The sequence below is a fragment of the Antedon bifida genome, chromosome 1, assembly GCF_963402885.1.
Source record: "Antedon bifida chromosome 1, ecAntBifi1.1, whole genome shotgun sequence".
NCBI lineage: Eukaryota > Metazoa > Echinodermata > Crinoidea > Comatulida > Antedonidae > Antedon > Antedon bifida.
Window position 1 is genome coordinate 4,945,745 of NC_136226.1, and position 17,578 is coordinate 4,963,322.

General features: G+C 30.7%; 1 protein-coding gene across 1 annotated transcript in view; it reads left to right on the forward strand.

Moving 5' to 3' along the window:
- LOC144851713 (adenomatous polyposis coli protein-like) overlaps positions 1-17,578 on the forward strand; it is a 60,201-nt gene that overhangs the window by 20,763 nt on the left and 21,860 nt on the right. Inside the window, exon 4 of the mRNA XM_078709308.1 lies at positions 8,422-8,587. Coding sequence (XP_078565434.1) covers positions 8,422-8,587 — 166 coding nt within the window. The remainder of the gene's footprint in view (positions 1-8,421; positions 8,588-17,578) is intronic.

Sequence of the window (17,578 nt, forward strand, 5' to 3'; positions counted from 1 at the left end):
GGAATTTAAATTTAAATCTTTCTTGTAATAAATGGATTTAAATTTAATGTAATTGTTGTTTTTCTGCCATCTTCACAAATTTAATGATAACTTTACTTCAAATTTGTATTTAGCTCAGTGACATGGGCGTGTGACAGACTTTTTTACTCTCATCTATTCTATTGTACATTGGCAGTAAGTCCATCTCATAAGACATACTCCAATGCATTCTTTCTTACACACTCATTTAATGAAATTCAAATGGATCTGAAAAAAATGGTTATTCCTATGATGATAAATAAGTACAATTATTATATTTTGTCATTTATCTTTGACGAAGACAAATGAAGTGGAATAATGTTAAGTTGAAGACAAAAATCTTGTATTTGGAATTATATTCTGAATAATAGTAATATTTAACCCAGAAAGATAACATTTTATTTCAATATTCATCATCAACAACATTGAATGCATTTAACATTATTAAAAAAGGTTGACGAATCCCTTGTGATGATATATTACTATTATTAATAATGTAAAAATGAAATGTGCAGACAGTTTTCTGATATTGTCATACATAAGATTTCACTGTAGCTTTGCATGTCACTTGTTGGTTTAATTCATAGAAAGAAGCAATTTACTGTACATTATGGAGTATGGATTTGATCTAAAAAAACGTCATTCAAGAATACAATATACTCATTCAGCCAGAACCCATTAGAGTTTGTGTCAAAAATAAGTTTTACCATCTTGCAGACACATTGTTTCTTTGTTTCTATCAATGATTTGAATCTCCAAAAAATACTCACTAACTCCCAAAAATGTGAAACAATTTTGCTATTACAGTACTAATTCAATTACTGGTAAGCACATCGGGTAGCTAGGCCTCCGTAGAGGTGAATCGTTGCCTGACTGAAGGCCCTTTAAACTCAGCAAGCACGCTCCCCTGGTGGGGTACGTTTAACCTTATGACTTTCGTCCTCGATGTTATCTAAACTTGTTCTACTAAAATGAAAACTCGTCATTATGCTTTTAACTACACACTGCACAACGTGATATGACCTACTTTTTGGCATCTGTAACAGTTACTATGTTAAGTTTACAATGTGTATTGAATGTCCGCCGGATCTACCTCTCTGTTGATACATAACATACATGCCTGAATACACAATTATATGGTATTGATGACTATTTCAAATTTGAATGATTCGTTTAATGTTTCTATCTTCTCCATGTGACATTCCGATCTCATCATCATTTATGTAAAAGGGGCTGGACTTGATTAGTGTTTACACTATTTTCTAGCACCTTCCTTATGTTTTAAAATTTAATATTATTTATCATTGTAAAACAAAATATTATTTGGAAAATAAAGTTGAAGTTGATCTCAAATAACGGTTTATATCAAACATCATCTTTATGTGTATATTCATCTGTGTTCTAACTAGAACCATTTTGAATGGGGTGAGACAATGACATATGGTACTAACAGCAACAAAATGGCATAACACTTTTCTTTCGGTATAAAATAAAAAGGCACTGTTTTTTCAAAGCATCGCCTAGCCTGAGATTGCTCTCCATATTCATTAGCAAGTCAGTAATTATGAACTCCTGTTATGCCTTTAGCATTAATACTCTTGTGAATAAATTATACATGAAAAATCCTTGTTAAATTAGTAGAACCTGAAATTAAGGCAAAAAGCAGGAATTAAGGTACTTTTACTGTGGGATTTGTGAATGATGGCTGCACGTTTGAAATTCATCGCCAGATGGATAGTAAGGTTGTCCTTATAAATTTATACTATCCCATTGATTTACTTCAATATATCATGATTAATATAATTAAATTATGAATAGATCTATGGAACCAAAATCACATTAAATTTTTATATTTGATTAATTGTGACAGCACTATCTTTTAATCGTTCGCTAAATTCTTTCTTTTCTCTTTAATTTTCTCATTTCTTACAATTATAACCTTGAATCACACATAGTTCAGAACTTAGTACATGACTGCAATTAACAACATCAGTGCTCCCTTACTCAACCCATCTAATCAATAATGTGAATTCATAAATATTTTAGCAATTTTTTTTCACATATTAAATGTTTTTATTAATTTATGGTAACATGTGTCGCTAGAAGCCAATTTAGAAAGACTAACAACGGAAGACAATTCCTTTTGAAATTCCTATAGGATGTATTTTTCCTTGAGCCATATTTACAGTATGCTAGTTAATAGCCTGTCATTATTATTTAGGAATTCATATTGTATTTGAGAATAGGAATGGGCAACCAAACCTGTGAAAGAAGTTTGTCATTAGTAAAATCAATAATAGTTGAATTAAAATGGAGAGTATCCAAACCAATTTCTACATCAGGTTAGAACATTTAATGCTAATTGTCCACTAACTCAATAATTTCAGCCATTTTGATCAATTTAGAAATCAGAATAGAAATAAATATTCCTTGTTAGAACCGAGAGTGGGCAGCTGGCTATGACTCATACTAATCAAATAAATCTAACAGAAAATGTTTTCGTTAATTAATGTTTGTCCAATCATAAACATTCTTAATTACTTTATGTCGGTTATCAGTGAATGTAGAATTTAGTACGATTATGTTGATTGGATCGCATCTTTCCTCTCATAATTGTAAGATGTGTTTAGTTTCGTCAGATTTATAAAATTGCTATCATTAGTAAATTATTCAGACAGTAATTATAAGAAATTTTTTCTAAATCAACGCACAACGAATAATTCCATTTCAAAATATATTTATAAATGCTCAAGTTAAGGAAACTACTTTATTTTTCAACAAACTGTATAAAAATGAATAATGTAGAGAAGAGCATCACCAAATTCAGTTTATTAGAGCACTGTTTGCGCATCACTACACCAGCTAAATATGCTAAATGATTTCAGTAAAAGAGATAATTAATTCCTAATGTGGCGTTGATAATTTATGTACGGTAAACCAAATGTAACAGTGTCAATGGCTCCTGTCACTTGATGTGTTCGCCCTCTTGTGTGTTCTTGTAAAAGATCTCTTGTGCCGTGTCGTATACTTTGGAAGATAAAACGATATAGTAGCTCTAGTAAATTCATAGGGATGTTCGTATGACTCCCAAGAGAGATCAAATGTTCTGCACATCAGTATGTGGTGAGTGACTCATGATTGTTTATCATGAAGTTGTTTTCGGAGTGTGTTTTCTTGAAACACTGAATTTTGTTGTGATGATCGTAAAAAGCCAACTGTATATAAGATAAGAAAAAATAACATTTAGAAGATCAAAAATCTTTGCATATATACACATAAATTTTACATCACAGTGTGTACTGTAATATTCCTGTCCTTTGATTGATGCTCCTGAGTTGGTCCACCTCAAAATTTCCTTTTTTTAATTATTGTCTGTATATTAAATCATTGTCCTTTTTATGAATAATTATTGAACAACAAATATGGATACCAAAATCTCTAATGCTTTTTGAATAATATGGTACAGATTAATTTCATACAGAAATGATGTGTTATTATGATAATTAATTAATATTTTTTATTATAATTGTTTGCCCTGAAAGTATTTTTCCATTGTTGGCAGGAAAAGATCCAAGACTAACATGCATACTGCCTTTAGAATTAAAGTTTTATTCTTGTACTTATTGATTATGTTATGATTTATTATTCATTTTTATTTATTATCTACATTTGTTAGGCCTGATTGGTTATATGACAGGTGCCATGTTTTAAGTACCGGACATAATTTATTAGCCTGTTGGCTGATTATTCAGAAAAACCATACTGTAGAAATTTCTTATTGCTGTTTATATTAATTATATGCTGTTCAGATGTAAAAATTATGAATATTCATTCATCTTAATATCCATAGCAAAAAAAGAAGATTAATCTAAGAAATCATTGTATACAGATAACAAACAAAAGAAGAATTGATGTTGTACAGACTAACAGACAAAATATATGTATACAATATATAAAGTTAATGCAACAAGGCATTCCACTGCATATGCATTCTTGACACATTAAGAACATTGCGATTAATGGCCACGATCAAAGAATTACTACTTGCGTTCACATAAATAGATAATTAGGTGATCATTTAGAATAAAATGATCACCTATTGTTATTGTATAAAATCTTTATTATTTTTTTCTTTCTTTTTATTGTTTCTGTACACTATTTTGTGTAACAATTATCTCAAAAAGTTTAATGTCAATGATTACAAAAATTTCAGAATATCTTTCAAATAATATAACTTAATCCTAATAAGCTTTCCAGCGTGGTCACTCATCCGTGACGACATTTATACGCCATTTTGCGAAATCATGTACACATTTTACGTACAAAATGTTTTGACGTCATCAAATGGCCACTTGAATTTAAAAATTAGGATTTGTTATCTTTTTGTGTAGATTATGACATTCAACAGAGCGCATCTTGGTTATGTGTGCTCGAATTTCGCACAACTTTCAGTATGTGCTTGCTTAATTAATATTCTTTATCATGAGTTGACACTATCTTCATTTTAATGACGTCATCACGCGTAAAAACTTGAATAACGTAGGCCGTGTAATTTCACCTTCGCAGTAAATTTGAATATCTTACAGCTCTTCAGAATTGAAGGTTACCTTGATGATTATAATTTATTATGAAAGCTGACGAAATGTAGATATTAATTCAAATAAAAATTAAGCCTATCGGATGTTGTGACGTTAACATATGGCCAGTTGAAGTGAAAAAGTAGTTTTTTCATATTTTTCGTCAAAGTTATACACAATTCAAAGAGCGCGCACAGCGATTCTACGTGCCAAATTTTTCTCCAAATCTTATATTTTTTTGCTCAATTAATTATCTTTCGAAATTGTCATCTTAAAGTTTAGTTTGATAACGTCATCATGCCAAAAAATTAGAACATGTGTGTCCCGTAATTTCACCTATGCTACACTGTATATAGATATACAGTATATACTGTACATATTGTATATGGCATATAGGCACAACTCAGCACTATAAGCATATAATAGGATGGCATACATCAACATTTTCCGATCGTATGTTAACGTACGTGCATGTTTAAAAAAAATTAATTTCAGTAAAATGATAAAAATGATCACCTATAATTCGTCAAAGTGACGAATTAAATTCTAGTTCTAATTATTATTTTGTTTGTGTCAATCCTGAGACATTAACCACCATGAAATGCTACAACTTTGCTGCCATCATTGTTGATGTATCGTTCTCTTTCTGTTGTCTAAACTTCAATGCCATTTTTAGATGTCGCTTCCAATCCATTCTCTAATCTGATCTTCCTACTATTCCTTTCTTTATATTTAACTCTTGCAAAAACAGACCTAATTTCAAAAGCAGTTGAGGTTATTATTGTACATTAGGTTTGATATATAAATTACTCGTCAGGCAATAAATATTTAATACCTTGCATTGCATGCTGACTTTAAATTTGAATTTTTATATCATTACTTCAATCATGATGGCTTACTGTTATACTGTATAGTGAATATTTCATTCATTCTTTATTCAGCCAATGTTTCAATACAAATAACTTTTAAAGAAAAAAACAAACATACAGTACAAATAAAAATTGAATGTAAGAAAATTAACCTGTCTGGTTTAATAATTAAAAATTAGTATGTTGTTTGCAAATTTAGTAAGAAAAGAAAATTCTTTGAAACGGAAAAAATAGTTCATATGTTTGGCATCGCTATATTGTGAACAGTTTGATTAAAGACTGTGTTTATGTTGAGCCATAGGCAGTATATGTCGGGTAAAAAAAAGTGTTTTGAAAAAAGTATTAATTGCTATATTTGTTGCTGTTTTAAAGACATGATGTTATTTTAGTTATTATAGAAGAAAAAACTAAGTACAGTAGCTGTAGAAAAATAGTGGGTGGCAAAAAACAAGAGTGGTTTGAAAGATCTACAGTATAGCGGAATGAGGATGAATAAGAGGGGAAGCTGGATAGTTGTACAAACAGATAGATACTGTAGAAAGATAGAAAATCTGTAATGGTCTTCTTGGTACATCACTACTTTTATTCAGTTTTAGAAGTGAAGTGAGTCTATAAAATACCCTAGCTATTGGGTAGTGTTCATTTTGGTATAAAGACAGGCCGTGAATGAATACATGAAATAAGTTTTTATTACAATACCTTGCAATACACTTTTCTATCGGTAAATGTAAGTAAGCTGTTAATGTCCTTTCGATGTATCTCATATTTCTAGATTAATTATGCTATTAAAATGATTATTTTTTAAACTTGCACATTACAGTTCACTGAACTTTAATCATTCTCAGATTTATCTAAAGTTGTATGGTTCTTTTAACAAATTATTTTCCTTTGAAAAACCCCCAGTTTAAAATGTATTTCGCTATTAACAGTATACTTTTTTGTTTTTTATTATTTGATGATCTGATTGCGTTGATTGGACATGTACTATTCTTTGTAGATTGTGTGGACATGCATTACAGAGGCATTAATTATTTGAGTTCCTACTTTTATATTAGAAAATATTTTATAACATTATTTATTATATACAGTAAGCAATTTAATATATAACATACAGTATGTTGACTATGACTATAATTTATGTGCCATTAATTGGTTTATCAAGCTCTAATAGTGATTTATTCCATTTTATCCTGTATGTTAAATTATATTTCATGAATACAGAATTAGGAACACTTTATATAATTGTCAATTAAACCTACTGTGCTACTGTGGGGTTAATTCGGAACAAACAAAATAGCAATTTAATTACAAGCTTATTCCATAATTTGTATTTAATTTTTTCTTAAAGATTCTCAGTGTTTACGGTCAATTTGTTGTCTTTTTGATAGCATTAAGCAATCATTACTGTTTAATAATAATATCGTATTCTCGAAGCACAGTTGCGTGGGTTATTATGAGTAATTGGGAGAAATCATCTCTATTTAAATATTGAGAAATTGTAAGCAATAATCAGGTAATTAGAAATGTGCATTAAACATGATTAACTAGATATCCAGTGAAGGTGCACTTATAAAATAAATACAGATTTATTGTGTCCTGATATAATTTATTTATTTATTAATTCAAATAGTATTTGTTATTCTAATAGGCCTTGTGGAGAAATAATTTTGTTTAATATAAAACCGTTTTTTTTAAATAGTAAGAAATACTGTAATTGTACTAACTGTACAATATATTAGCTTAAAGATGTATTGTCCCCCAAAAACATGAAAAATGAAGATTAATTAAATCAGACTTTGAATAGGTTATTTTGTAGTTTTTTGTAATAAAGTTAATCACTCAGTAGAGAAAAAAAATGGGAAAAAATAATGTTTTATTCACTTATAAAATGACAAAATAAATGATTAAATTCAACAAAAAATCATTTGGCTGGTAGCCAATTTGCTTTAATTTACAGTTTTTTCAGGTAAATAAATTTTGTTTCGATCTAATTTTTGGTAAAAGTGGATAACTATTATGTGAAATTAAAATGGCATATTCAACAAAAACAATTTTCAATAATTATTTTTTCAGGGGGAAAATACATCTTTAAACTTTATTAAATGAAGAAAAATAATAAAAAGTAATACTTTGGTAGAATAAATGCTAGGGAGGGGTATAAAGGAGGTGAATAACTTACTGTATTCATATAGATGCCAAACAATGACGATTCCTCATTTATGATTATCATCTGTCTATCATCTCCTACATTTAATTATGGCACACTAATTAGATTCATTGCTAAGCTTAATTAAAAATTAACTAGTAGTATTTGAAGTTAATTAAGTCATTATTCTAGAGAGCTAAATTTGGCTGTTCTGTTACAAACTTCCTAAAATTATCAATTAAAATTTGTATTGTCTAAAGTCAAAATCTTGATTTTATGTATTTGATATGATAGCAATCTCTCACTAAGTAATACAAAGTACAGAATTGAGGTTGAATGCTTATAATTGCATTAGTTCTGGCTGGTCAATAATTGCCATGTTGTTTCCGATAATGTACGATTTTAAAGCTCGGTCAACTGTAGAGATGAACCACTGAAGACTTTACAATGTGTCTGACAATTTTATTATTGAAATGTTATATAGCCGTGTTTTTAAATGTGATTGGCTTCACCACAGACATTTTGGAAATGAATTGTAACGTAATGTCAAATGATGTATAGTACATTTGACCTCTCTGCGACCTGAATGAAGTTTGCGAAATTTGTAGAAAATTTAGGTGTACCGTAGCATAGGTTAGAAGATGCCCCAGCGCAAATGGCATAATTAATAATTATAATAAATTTTCAGCCCTGTGGTTTAAGAGAGATACACTTGTTTCGCACTACAGCTACTTGTAATAATACATGTCTTATTAAAGACAAAATGCCTCTGTAAAATATGTATTCAAATCTTATATATTTTAATTTGCAGCAAGCAATTCTCCAATGGCTTCACCAGCATCAGTACGTCTTCAAGCCAGAATGCAAAGTCCAAGTAGCGGAAGATCATCAACAAGTGGTAACTCTGGTTCCACCAGTGCTAGGGTTCGTTTAGCAGAAGAGAACAGGGCCAGGTTGTTGGCACTTAACCGTGAAAGGTAGGTTAAACAGTGAATGTTTGTAATTTGTTCTCATCCAAAATGAAAGATCCACCTTCAACCAGCTGTAGTATCGTCAGGCCAAGAATTCCATTTGAAGACTTCTCTCTGATCTCAAGTTATAGAAGGCGTTGTTAGTAAGTACAGTTAGTCTGTGGCTGTCAGCGGAGACACTAGTTTGGTAAGGCTTTAGAATGAATTTCTGGTGGTGTAACACCAATTCTGAGTAAAATCATTTTTAATGCTGATTTTGGCAAATAAATAATAATAAGAAATCGTGTGTCTGGTTGCCATTGCGTGCTGGTGGAGCTTGTGAGTTGAATGTTGGGAACAACAACAAAATCAAATTCTGCTCTTGATTTGCTAGATTTCATTTATATTAAGAAAGAAAGACACATTGATTTTTAAAAGTTTATTAATACTGCATTTTTCCCACATGAATTCTACTACACTCTAGCTTTTAGGCAGGTGCATTAACACAGTTCATGACCTATCCAAGTTATTGTATTATCAGCCTGTGAAACACAACACACACACTAACGATTATCGACACAAACACACAACTTAAATTAAATTAACGAAAGGTAAACTTTAGAACTTGTTTCTTAAGACTTTGTAGTGACTTCTAAGCTACTTTGTTGTCCGACAATCTTTTAAGAACATCAATTTGAATTAGATTTCCCACAGTTAAATGCTATGATTGATACGGCGATTATTTTTTATGCTTCGTGGATGCTACTCTAAGCTCTTGGCGTTATCCTTCCATTGCCGATGATTGATTGGATGTTTCATGGTCAAGAAGAAGACAAACATAAATATGGTTTTTTTTTTTTTAAGATATGAATTAATGGCACAGTTTTAGTATGACGAATGACATTGTTTATACTGTACCTATACATTTTGTGGCAGAAGAATTTTTAGATTCTACCATTCAACAAGTGAATAAAAAGGGTTTAGTTTGGGCATTTCCTCACTCTTTTAACATTGACATATCATTATCAGCCCTTTTTTCTTTGATTGGCTAGATGTAGATCAGTATCCTACAATACAGTACTACAATAATGAAGAGTATATTTTCATTTAGCAGGCTTACTTGATGTACATTACTATAATATACTGAACACTGCTTCAGTTAGATGCCAAATTTGTTTGCAAGAGCTTCCACACTTTTGTTTTATCAAGATTTTCGATTGAATCATTTTGTTGACAATCTTTCTCCAGAGATTTTCGAGAAAAGGAAATTATAATTGTAATGTAATTATAAAATAATATTTAAGTACACATGGGAAATTAAGTTCTTAGTGCACACTAAGCATTATCATACTATTGTGCACCTATTGGGCACTTTAGAGACGTGTAGACTTAAATTTATTTCCTTTTTTGATTCAATTTAAAATTGCATATTTAAACAAAAAATACCTCTTTATTGTTCACCGTGTACCTCCTCTGTTATTATAAATCTGCACATGTTTTATTTCAAGAGAAAGTACTATATAACCGTATAGACCTTTATTGTATTCTTTATGATATAGGAATATACAGTCCTAAGGAGCTTAGCATGAAAAGTGGAAGGCATTTAAGCTTAAAATGGTACTTTAGATATTTTATAAAGAGGCTTGTTCTGTGGAGCTAGGTACTATGAATTAAGCTGGGTAGAAAACTGGTGATCTACTACTCTCCGAACTACATCAATATTTTGTGTAAAACCTCCTTTATCAACTGACTAATCTTAGATTTCATCTGTATCCAATAGTCCAATTTAATGTTCTTCCACTTTTTTTCTTTCTCTTCTGCGCTCTCAATCTACTGTATACCACTTCTTCCATACCATTTTATCTCTCCAACATGGTTTCATGTTCATTTAGTGTTCTTAATAATCACAATAGTTTTTTCGTCTTTTCTAAAATCAACTTAAAATATGTATTCGCCAACAAATATAAAACATACAGTAAATATAAAATAATGAGAAATGTTAAAAGACAAAAAGTCCCTTTAGCTATCCTTTCAATTGGCGACCGTAAAATTCACTGCTTTCATTGCGTTTTCTTCTCCAAAGTTCACAACGGTTTGTTCAAACAGGATATGGGCCGTAATTAACTCACACTAATAATAAAGATGGAAATTTATTCTAGGTCGTTCACACTCTGGAATTAAATGTACATCATAATATGTGATTACTTTTAACTACAAGTGGCAAATTCTATGTTTAGTGATCAAAGGATATTAGTACTGTCTTGGTTTTGGTTCAATAATTATAAAGTCAAAAAATGTTGAACTTTATTTGTTAGTGTTTAGGTAAATATTATTGTGAAAGTGAGAAAACAAATAGAACTACTGTAGGGAAATAGGGAAATAATTTTTTTAAGGGCGCAACATTGTGTGTATGAGGGGTTCAGGATAAATTGTCGCACTAGTCTATTTATTTTGTGACTATACCTTTATATTTTTATGTTATATGCCTTGTCTTGTGTAGAAATAAATAAATTGATTTACTAAAGTAATAATCCATGTAAACAATTGTAAAGCTCTGTCTACAATATCAAACTTTATGTGGCACAAAAGTGTGATGTGCCCATATGTGGACATGATGATTTCATATCACTACCATATTTAGGTATATCACCACCGTATTTGGGCACATCACAATTTTTTTGGCAAACTAGTTTGATAGAGCATAACATTTCAGGATATTTATTTAAACTGCACACTAATTAAAATAACGGACTAATAATGTGGGTAGTTATATAATTGCAAATTTAAAGGCAAATGCTGAAATGCAGATTTGTGCAGTAAGGATGTTAGTGTTCAATGTTTGCGTAACCAGAAAAATTATATAATCAATCTATAATGCACCTTGATATTAAAAAAACAATTTTTTATAATATATTCATTTCATATTTTTGATGGAATTTCAAAAAGTCATAAAAACATAATAGTAATAACCACAGTGCCCTGTTACAGATGCATGTTTGGTTGTCATGGCAATGGAAATATGTACTCGACTACACGATAACTATGGGACGTATCCATGGCAATTAGTAATATGTAGTTGGCACTTTGTACAGTAAATGTCTGTGATATTAATATGTTGTAAATATTAACTTTTTAAAAAACAATGTTGTTATTTTCATCCTTCCTTTTATAAATTCAGTCAGCTTTCCGTGTCAAGGCCAATTTACACTGATGAGCGGTAACGGTAAGCAGAAAACCGCGTAGCTTGTCCCAAATAAAATCTGTATCTTTCCTGAGCAAAAAATGCCCCTCTGCTCCACCTTTTGTTTAATTGGTCATAAGAAATAACATAGATTCTATACTTTTATTACCGTTACCACTCATATGTGTGAATTTTTTGTTCTTAAGTTGAATCGTGACTCCACGTTTGTTAGTGCAGAAAATTTTATTAAACTTGACAAGCTGATGTTGACCATCGTTCATTATGTTGACCATCGGCCATTATGCGACTGATACCCGATAGGTGGTCAAACATGAAGATGTTTGATACATCAGTAACCATTATCGATTCATCCATCTTCTCGAGTGGATGATGGGATGAGTTTTAGACGAGACAGATGAAGCCAGGCTTGGCCACTTCACGATGTCAGTGTTTGTTGACTGTTCATAAGGAATTTAATTGTAAGTAATAAAGTCAGTAACGTGGTGGTAAACACGGTTTATGACATTACTAAAGTTGAAAGTTCAATCTTGGCCATAAATACTTTTTTGTGTGAAACACTAAAAAAAGATGAAAATAGGAATAGTGAATGACAATCAAAGCTAGCTACTTCCACTGTCTTGTGGATTGTATTTTATTTCATCAAGTATAAATTGAAGATTTGATAGGAGAATTAAGGTTGACTAACTGTCAACTTCAATGTTTATTAGGTGATCATTTAGAATAAAATGATCACCTATTGTTATTGTATAAAATCTTTATTATTATTTTTTTTCTTTTTTTTTTTCTTTTTATTGTTTCTGTACACTATTTTGTGTAACAATTATCTCAAAAAGTTTAATGTCAATGATTACAAAAATTTCAGAATATCTTTCAAATAATATAACTTAATCCTAAAAAGCTTTCCAGCGTGATCACTTATCCGTGAAGACATTTATACGCCATTTTGCGAAATCACATTATCAATCATATCTCCATAATTCATTATCACATATTAATGAAATTCACTACACGTAAACTTCAGATCAAGGGTAAAAATATTAGCAAATAAAAACGCACGCGCACGTAGGTTCATGCGCGTGATATCGCGCGTTAAAAATTTAAAACGCTCAAAATTAAGTTTTGATCAATTTAGAGCATGAATTAGGCCATTTGCGTGTTTCAAAAAATTACTGCGCAAAAATGCGTTTTTGCGCGCGCGATACTTAAAAAGCGCAAAAAATATGAATTTTTTTTACAAATCTCATTCTACTCACCATCCTTAGTACATTCACCAAATTTGAGTCAGTTCTGACTTAAAATAACGCTATACGAGCACGTTAAAAATGACAAAATGCGCACATTAATTTTACAAAAGTTCTGAAAATGGTGAAAAATAGGTCTTTTTTAAAATGAAAATAATTCTTCAGAATGCAAGATGACCCCCGATTTTTTTAACTTATTCTGGAAGCCATTGAGTTGTAGATATGAATTCATGTACACATTTTACGTACAAAATGTTTTGACGTCATCAAATGGCCACTTGAATTTAAAAATTAGGATTTGTTATCTTTTTGTGTAGATTATCACATTCAACAGAGCGCATCTTGGTTATGTGTGCTCGAATTTCGCACAACTTTCAGTATGTGCTTGCTTAATTAATTAGCTTTATCATGAGTTGACACTATCTTCATTTTAATGACGTCATCACGCGTAAAAACTTGAATAACGTAGGCCGTGTAATTTCACCTTCGCAGTAAATTTGAATATCTTACAGCTCTTCAGAATTGAAGGTTACCTTGATGATTATAATTTATTATGAAAGCTGATGAAATGTAGATATTAATTCATATAAAAATTAAGCCTATCGGATGTTGTGACGTTAACATATGGCCAGTTGAAGTGAAAAAGTAGTTTTTTCATATTTTTCGTCAAAGTTATACACAATTCAAAGAGCGCGCACAGCGCTTCTACGTGCCAAATTTTTTTCCAAATCTTATATTTTTTTGCTCAATTAATTATCTTTCGAAATTGTCATCTTAAAGTTTAGTTTGATAACGTCATCATGCCAAAAAATTAGAACATGTGTGTCCCGTAATTTCACCTATGCTACACTGTATATAGATATACAGTATATACTGTACATATTGTATGTGGCATATAGGCACAACTCAGCACTATAAGCATATAATAGGATGGCATACATCAACATTTTCCGATCGTATGTTAACGTACGTGCATGTTTAAAAAAAATTAATTTCAGTAAAATGATAAAAATGATCACCTATAATTCGTCAAAGTGACGAATTAAATTCTAGTTATTGTTTTATTGTTACTACTACCACTAAACCAGCTTTACATTTATTCATGTACAACGGTTCACAGAGAAGGAAATATATTAGTAGTAATAAAAGAATTGAATTCCATCAAGTATACATTGGAGATTTGATGGAAAACACTAAGGCTTACTACATGTCAACTTACATTTTTGAAGATATTTTTTATACCACTAATAACATGCTTCAATGAACTATATCAACATTAAGTCATGTTAACACCACAGAGAGGGGGTGCTTCACTTACAACTTCGAAAATTCTTAGATTAAAATAACACGCTTCACTGGAATATCATCTACAGTATTATGGTCCAATGAGTGTTAGTATGAAAGATAATAAATATCTTTTGGCATATTGAAAAATCTGTCTACAGTATCAAACAAAAAATGTGATGTGCACATTATGGACATGATGATGTCATATGACTACCATATTTGGGTATTTCACTACCATATTTGGACACATCACATTTTTTGTCAAACTAGTTTGATAGTATAGACAGAGCTTAATAGAATACATGATAAATAGAAGAAAAAATAGTAAAGTTTAAAAGCATGTGTAGATTTCATATGATCTGTCATCAGTTTGCCTCAGAATGTATTTGTTACTCCGGTTTTGAGTTCTCTTGCTTTAATTGATAATTCAATGTTGTACAGTAGACACACTATGACAATGATATTCATTGTTACTGGCCTAGTTTCTATTAGGATTGGTGTATTAACTGTAACATATCTGTGTCTTCTTTCACATGTTGATAACATTATTACCTTTTCAACCTTTAGTGTTTGTAATGGAGATTGTTGTGAATATTGTATCATTTTGTTCTTTCCACTCAGTCAATGAAGTGTGGTATATGCACAAGAAAATTTAAAAGCATCCCTTTTTGTCTCCACCAGTATTTGTATAAATCTCCTTTACTCTCTTTTTCCAGACGTGTTTTGGGTCGTCGAGCATGGACCTATTAATTAATCGAGTTTACAAATTCCCATTTCTGTCAAACTGTAGTACTATAGCTTCGCATGTGGTACTGCTTCTTAATGCTTATGTCCTCTGGGAATATAACTGTCTAAAGGCGCGGTGCGAAAAAGATACAGTAGGGAATGTGTCTTTTAAAAAAACATCCCTCTTTGTCCGCAAAAAGTATAAAATTCCACCTTCATCACTCTCCTTCAATGCTTTCACTTGTCGTCCACCAAGTGAATCAATTTCCAAATTGTTTCCAATAATTCAATAACTTCCTGGAGATTAAACGATTACTTCGTTTAAAATTAGGCAAACCAGACTCTCATAGTATATAGCTACAGTGGAGCAATCACTTAAACTATTAGCTGTTTCCACCAAACAGTCAAGTTTTGCCGTAAATGACAATTTACATTGATTTGTTTTTTGCGGACGAGGCCGTTGACCTAAGGTTTATGACAGTGGCATGCCTTTTAATATTACTTTCTACTTTATTTTAAATTAAAACAAATCTTGTATCGCCGTACTAAACATGTGAAATTGCTGATTGACTAGCAAAAGGTTATAAGTTTGATAGAGGGTGTCTGTGTATTTAATTATTGTCATCATAATAATTTAATATTGCTATAATTGTGCGTAAAAGTGATTTAAAAAGGATATAATTATGAAGGCATAATGATAAATTACGCTGAAGGTTATGAAAATTCAGGTTATTACAATTTAAAATTCTTCAGACCTAAACCTTTCCATGAACTGAAACCATCCACAGTTGATTAGACTATTGTAAAGCAAAACAATCTTTGACACGTCCGTGAATCAATGGCGCTTTCAAACCATCCTTGGATATGAAATTTCTAAATGCAGTTGGCAATTCGCTTTACGAATGAACTAAATTCTAATTTAATATTGATCGGGGAGACGGATAAGGTTAATTAGTTATCAAGTCCAGAAGCTTTTTTGTCGGGATATGCGTCGGTCAGTTTATTATAGCGTGAAATATTTGTTTACCTGTCCAGGTGCATTGTGGGATGAATTATAAAGAAATAGATAATTTAATTAAATAAATGAAGGGAATGCGTGTTAGTGAATATTGTCTACCTGTTTAGAGTACAATGCTAGGATTTCAGACATATGCATTCAGGTCTATAATAAAGCTGTATGTTTGTCTGTCTGTCTAGACTAATTTTGTTTCATCATTCCTTTTCAATTAACTCTTGAATGTAGCCTACAGATTCACATTATAGCCTGCTATATGCTGGAAAGGCAATAATTTTAACACCCATTTTTTTAAAATATATATTTTGCTAGTTTAAAGATCTTTTTCTATTCCCTTAACACTTTTTGTATACATCCCTGCATCAAAATATTTGGCAAACTTTTATTTTATATCATACAATTCGGTCAAACCTTATAATTCCTTGATATTCTGGGCATGTACAGTACTGTACTGTAGTACTAGTAGTAAGCAAAATAATGTTTCTGTGTTATAATTTATAAATTTATGTACGCAGATTACAGCACGCTATGTATAATCGTCCCAGATGAATTCAGCATACAAATGTGTTATAGTATTGATTTCGTATCTTGTGACCACCATAATTATGTCTATTGGTTGAGGCTACATTGCTGTTAGCGCTCTCGTGTGATTATCATCTAATTGTATTTGATAATGCTGTTCACAATGCTATTGATTGTTTAATGATATCATTGTTGGTTATGTTATCAAGAATATGATGCCCTAATGTATTAATTTGCATATCATGAATATTTATTATGTAGCTTAAGGCAACTTTGGTTTCTGTTTTCACTAGGGAATTTTTATATATCTAAATCTAATGGCTCCATCGTCTAATGGTCGAGGCTTCATTGATGTTAGCGCCCTCTTGTGATGTAAAGTATTTGATAACGCTCTTTGTTTGTAGATTTTCTACTGGTTAGGGTAAATAACATGCCCTACAAAATGAATTTAATTAAAATTTCATGAATATTTAATAGATTTCTTTAGGCACTCCAAAGGTTGTCTATAAAACTTGAGGCAAAATTCTTCCCTCTTGTGTGTTTATTAGTGTTTGCTATTGATACCTTTGTACTGTATTGGTTAATATGAAAAATATGCCTTTAAATTTATTTGAATATGAATATTAATAGATACTGTAGATTTTAAGAAGGCCAGATTATTCCAGTTTCTGGAGTGTTCTATTAAATTGGTTGGAAACTACTGATAACATTGTGATGAAACCACCTAACCCTTTTTGTCATTTAAAAATACAAGTTCCCCATAAAAAAATACCTACAATTTTTATTGTTAAATATGCCATTTTAATGTCATGACAGGCACAATTGCTCACATAAAAATACAATGACATACAAAATAATAAATAAGAAAAAAATAATGATAAACTAGAAAAGAGTTGTAATAAAGATACACTATACAGTATAGACTACAACAGTATTTGTCATTGAAAGCATGGATGGAAAAAGGGACGAATGAATGATAATCTGATAATAAATCCTTCATATAGATATCTAAAGTATTATTTTTC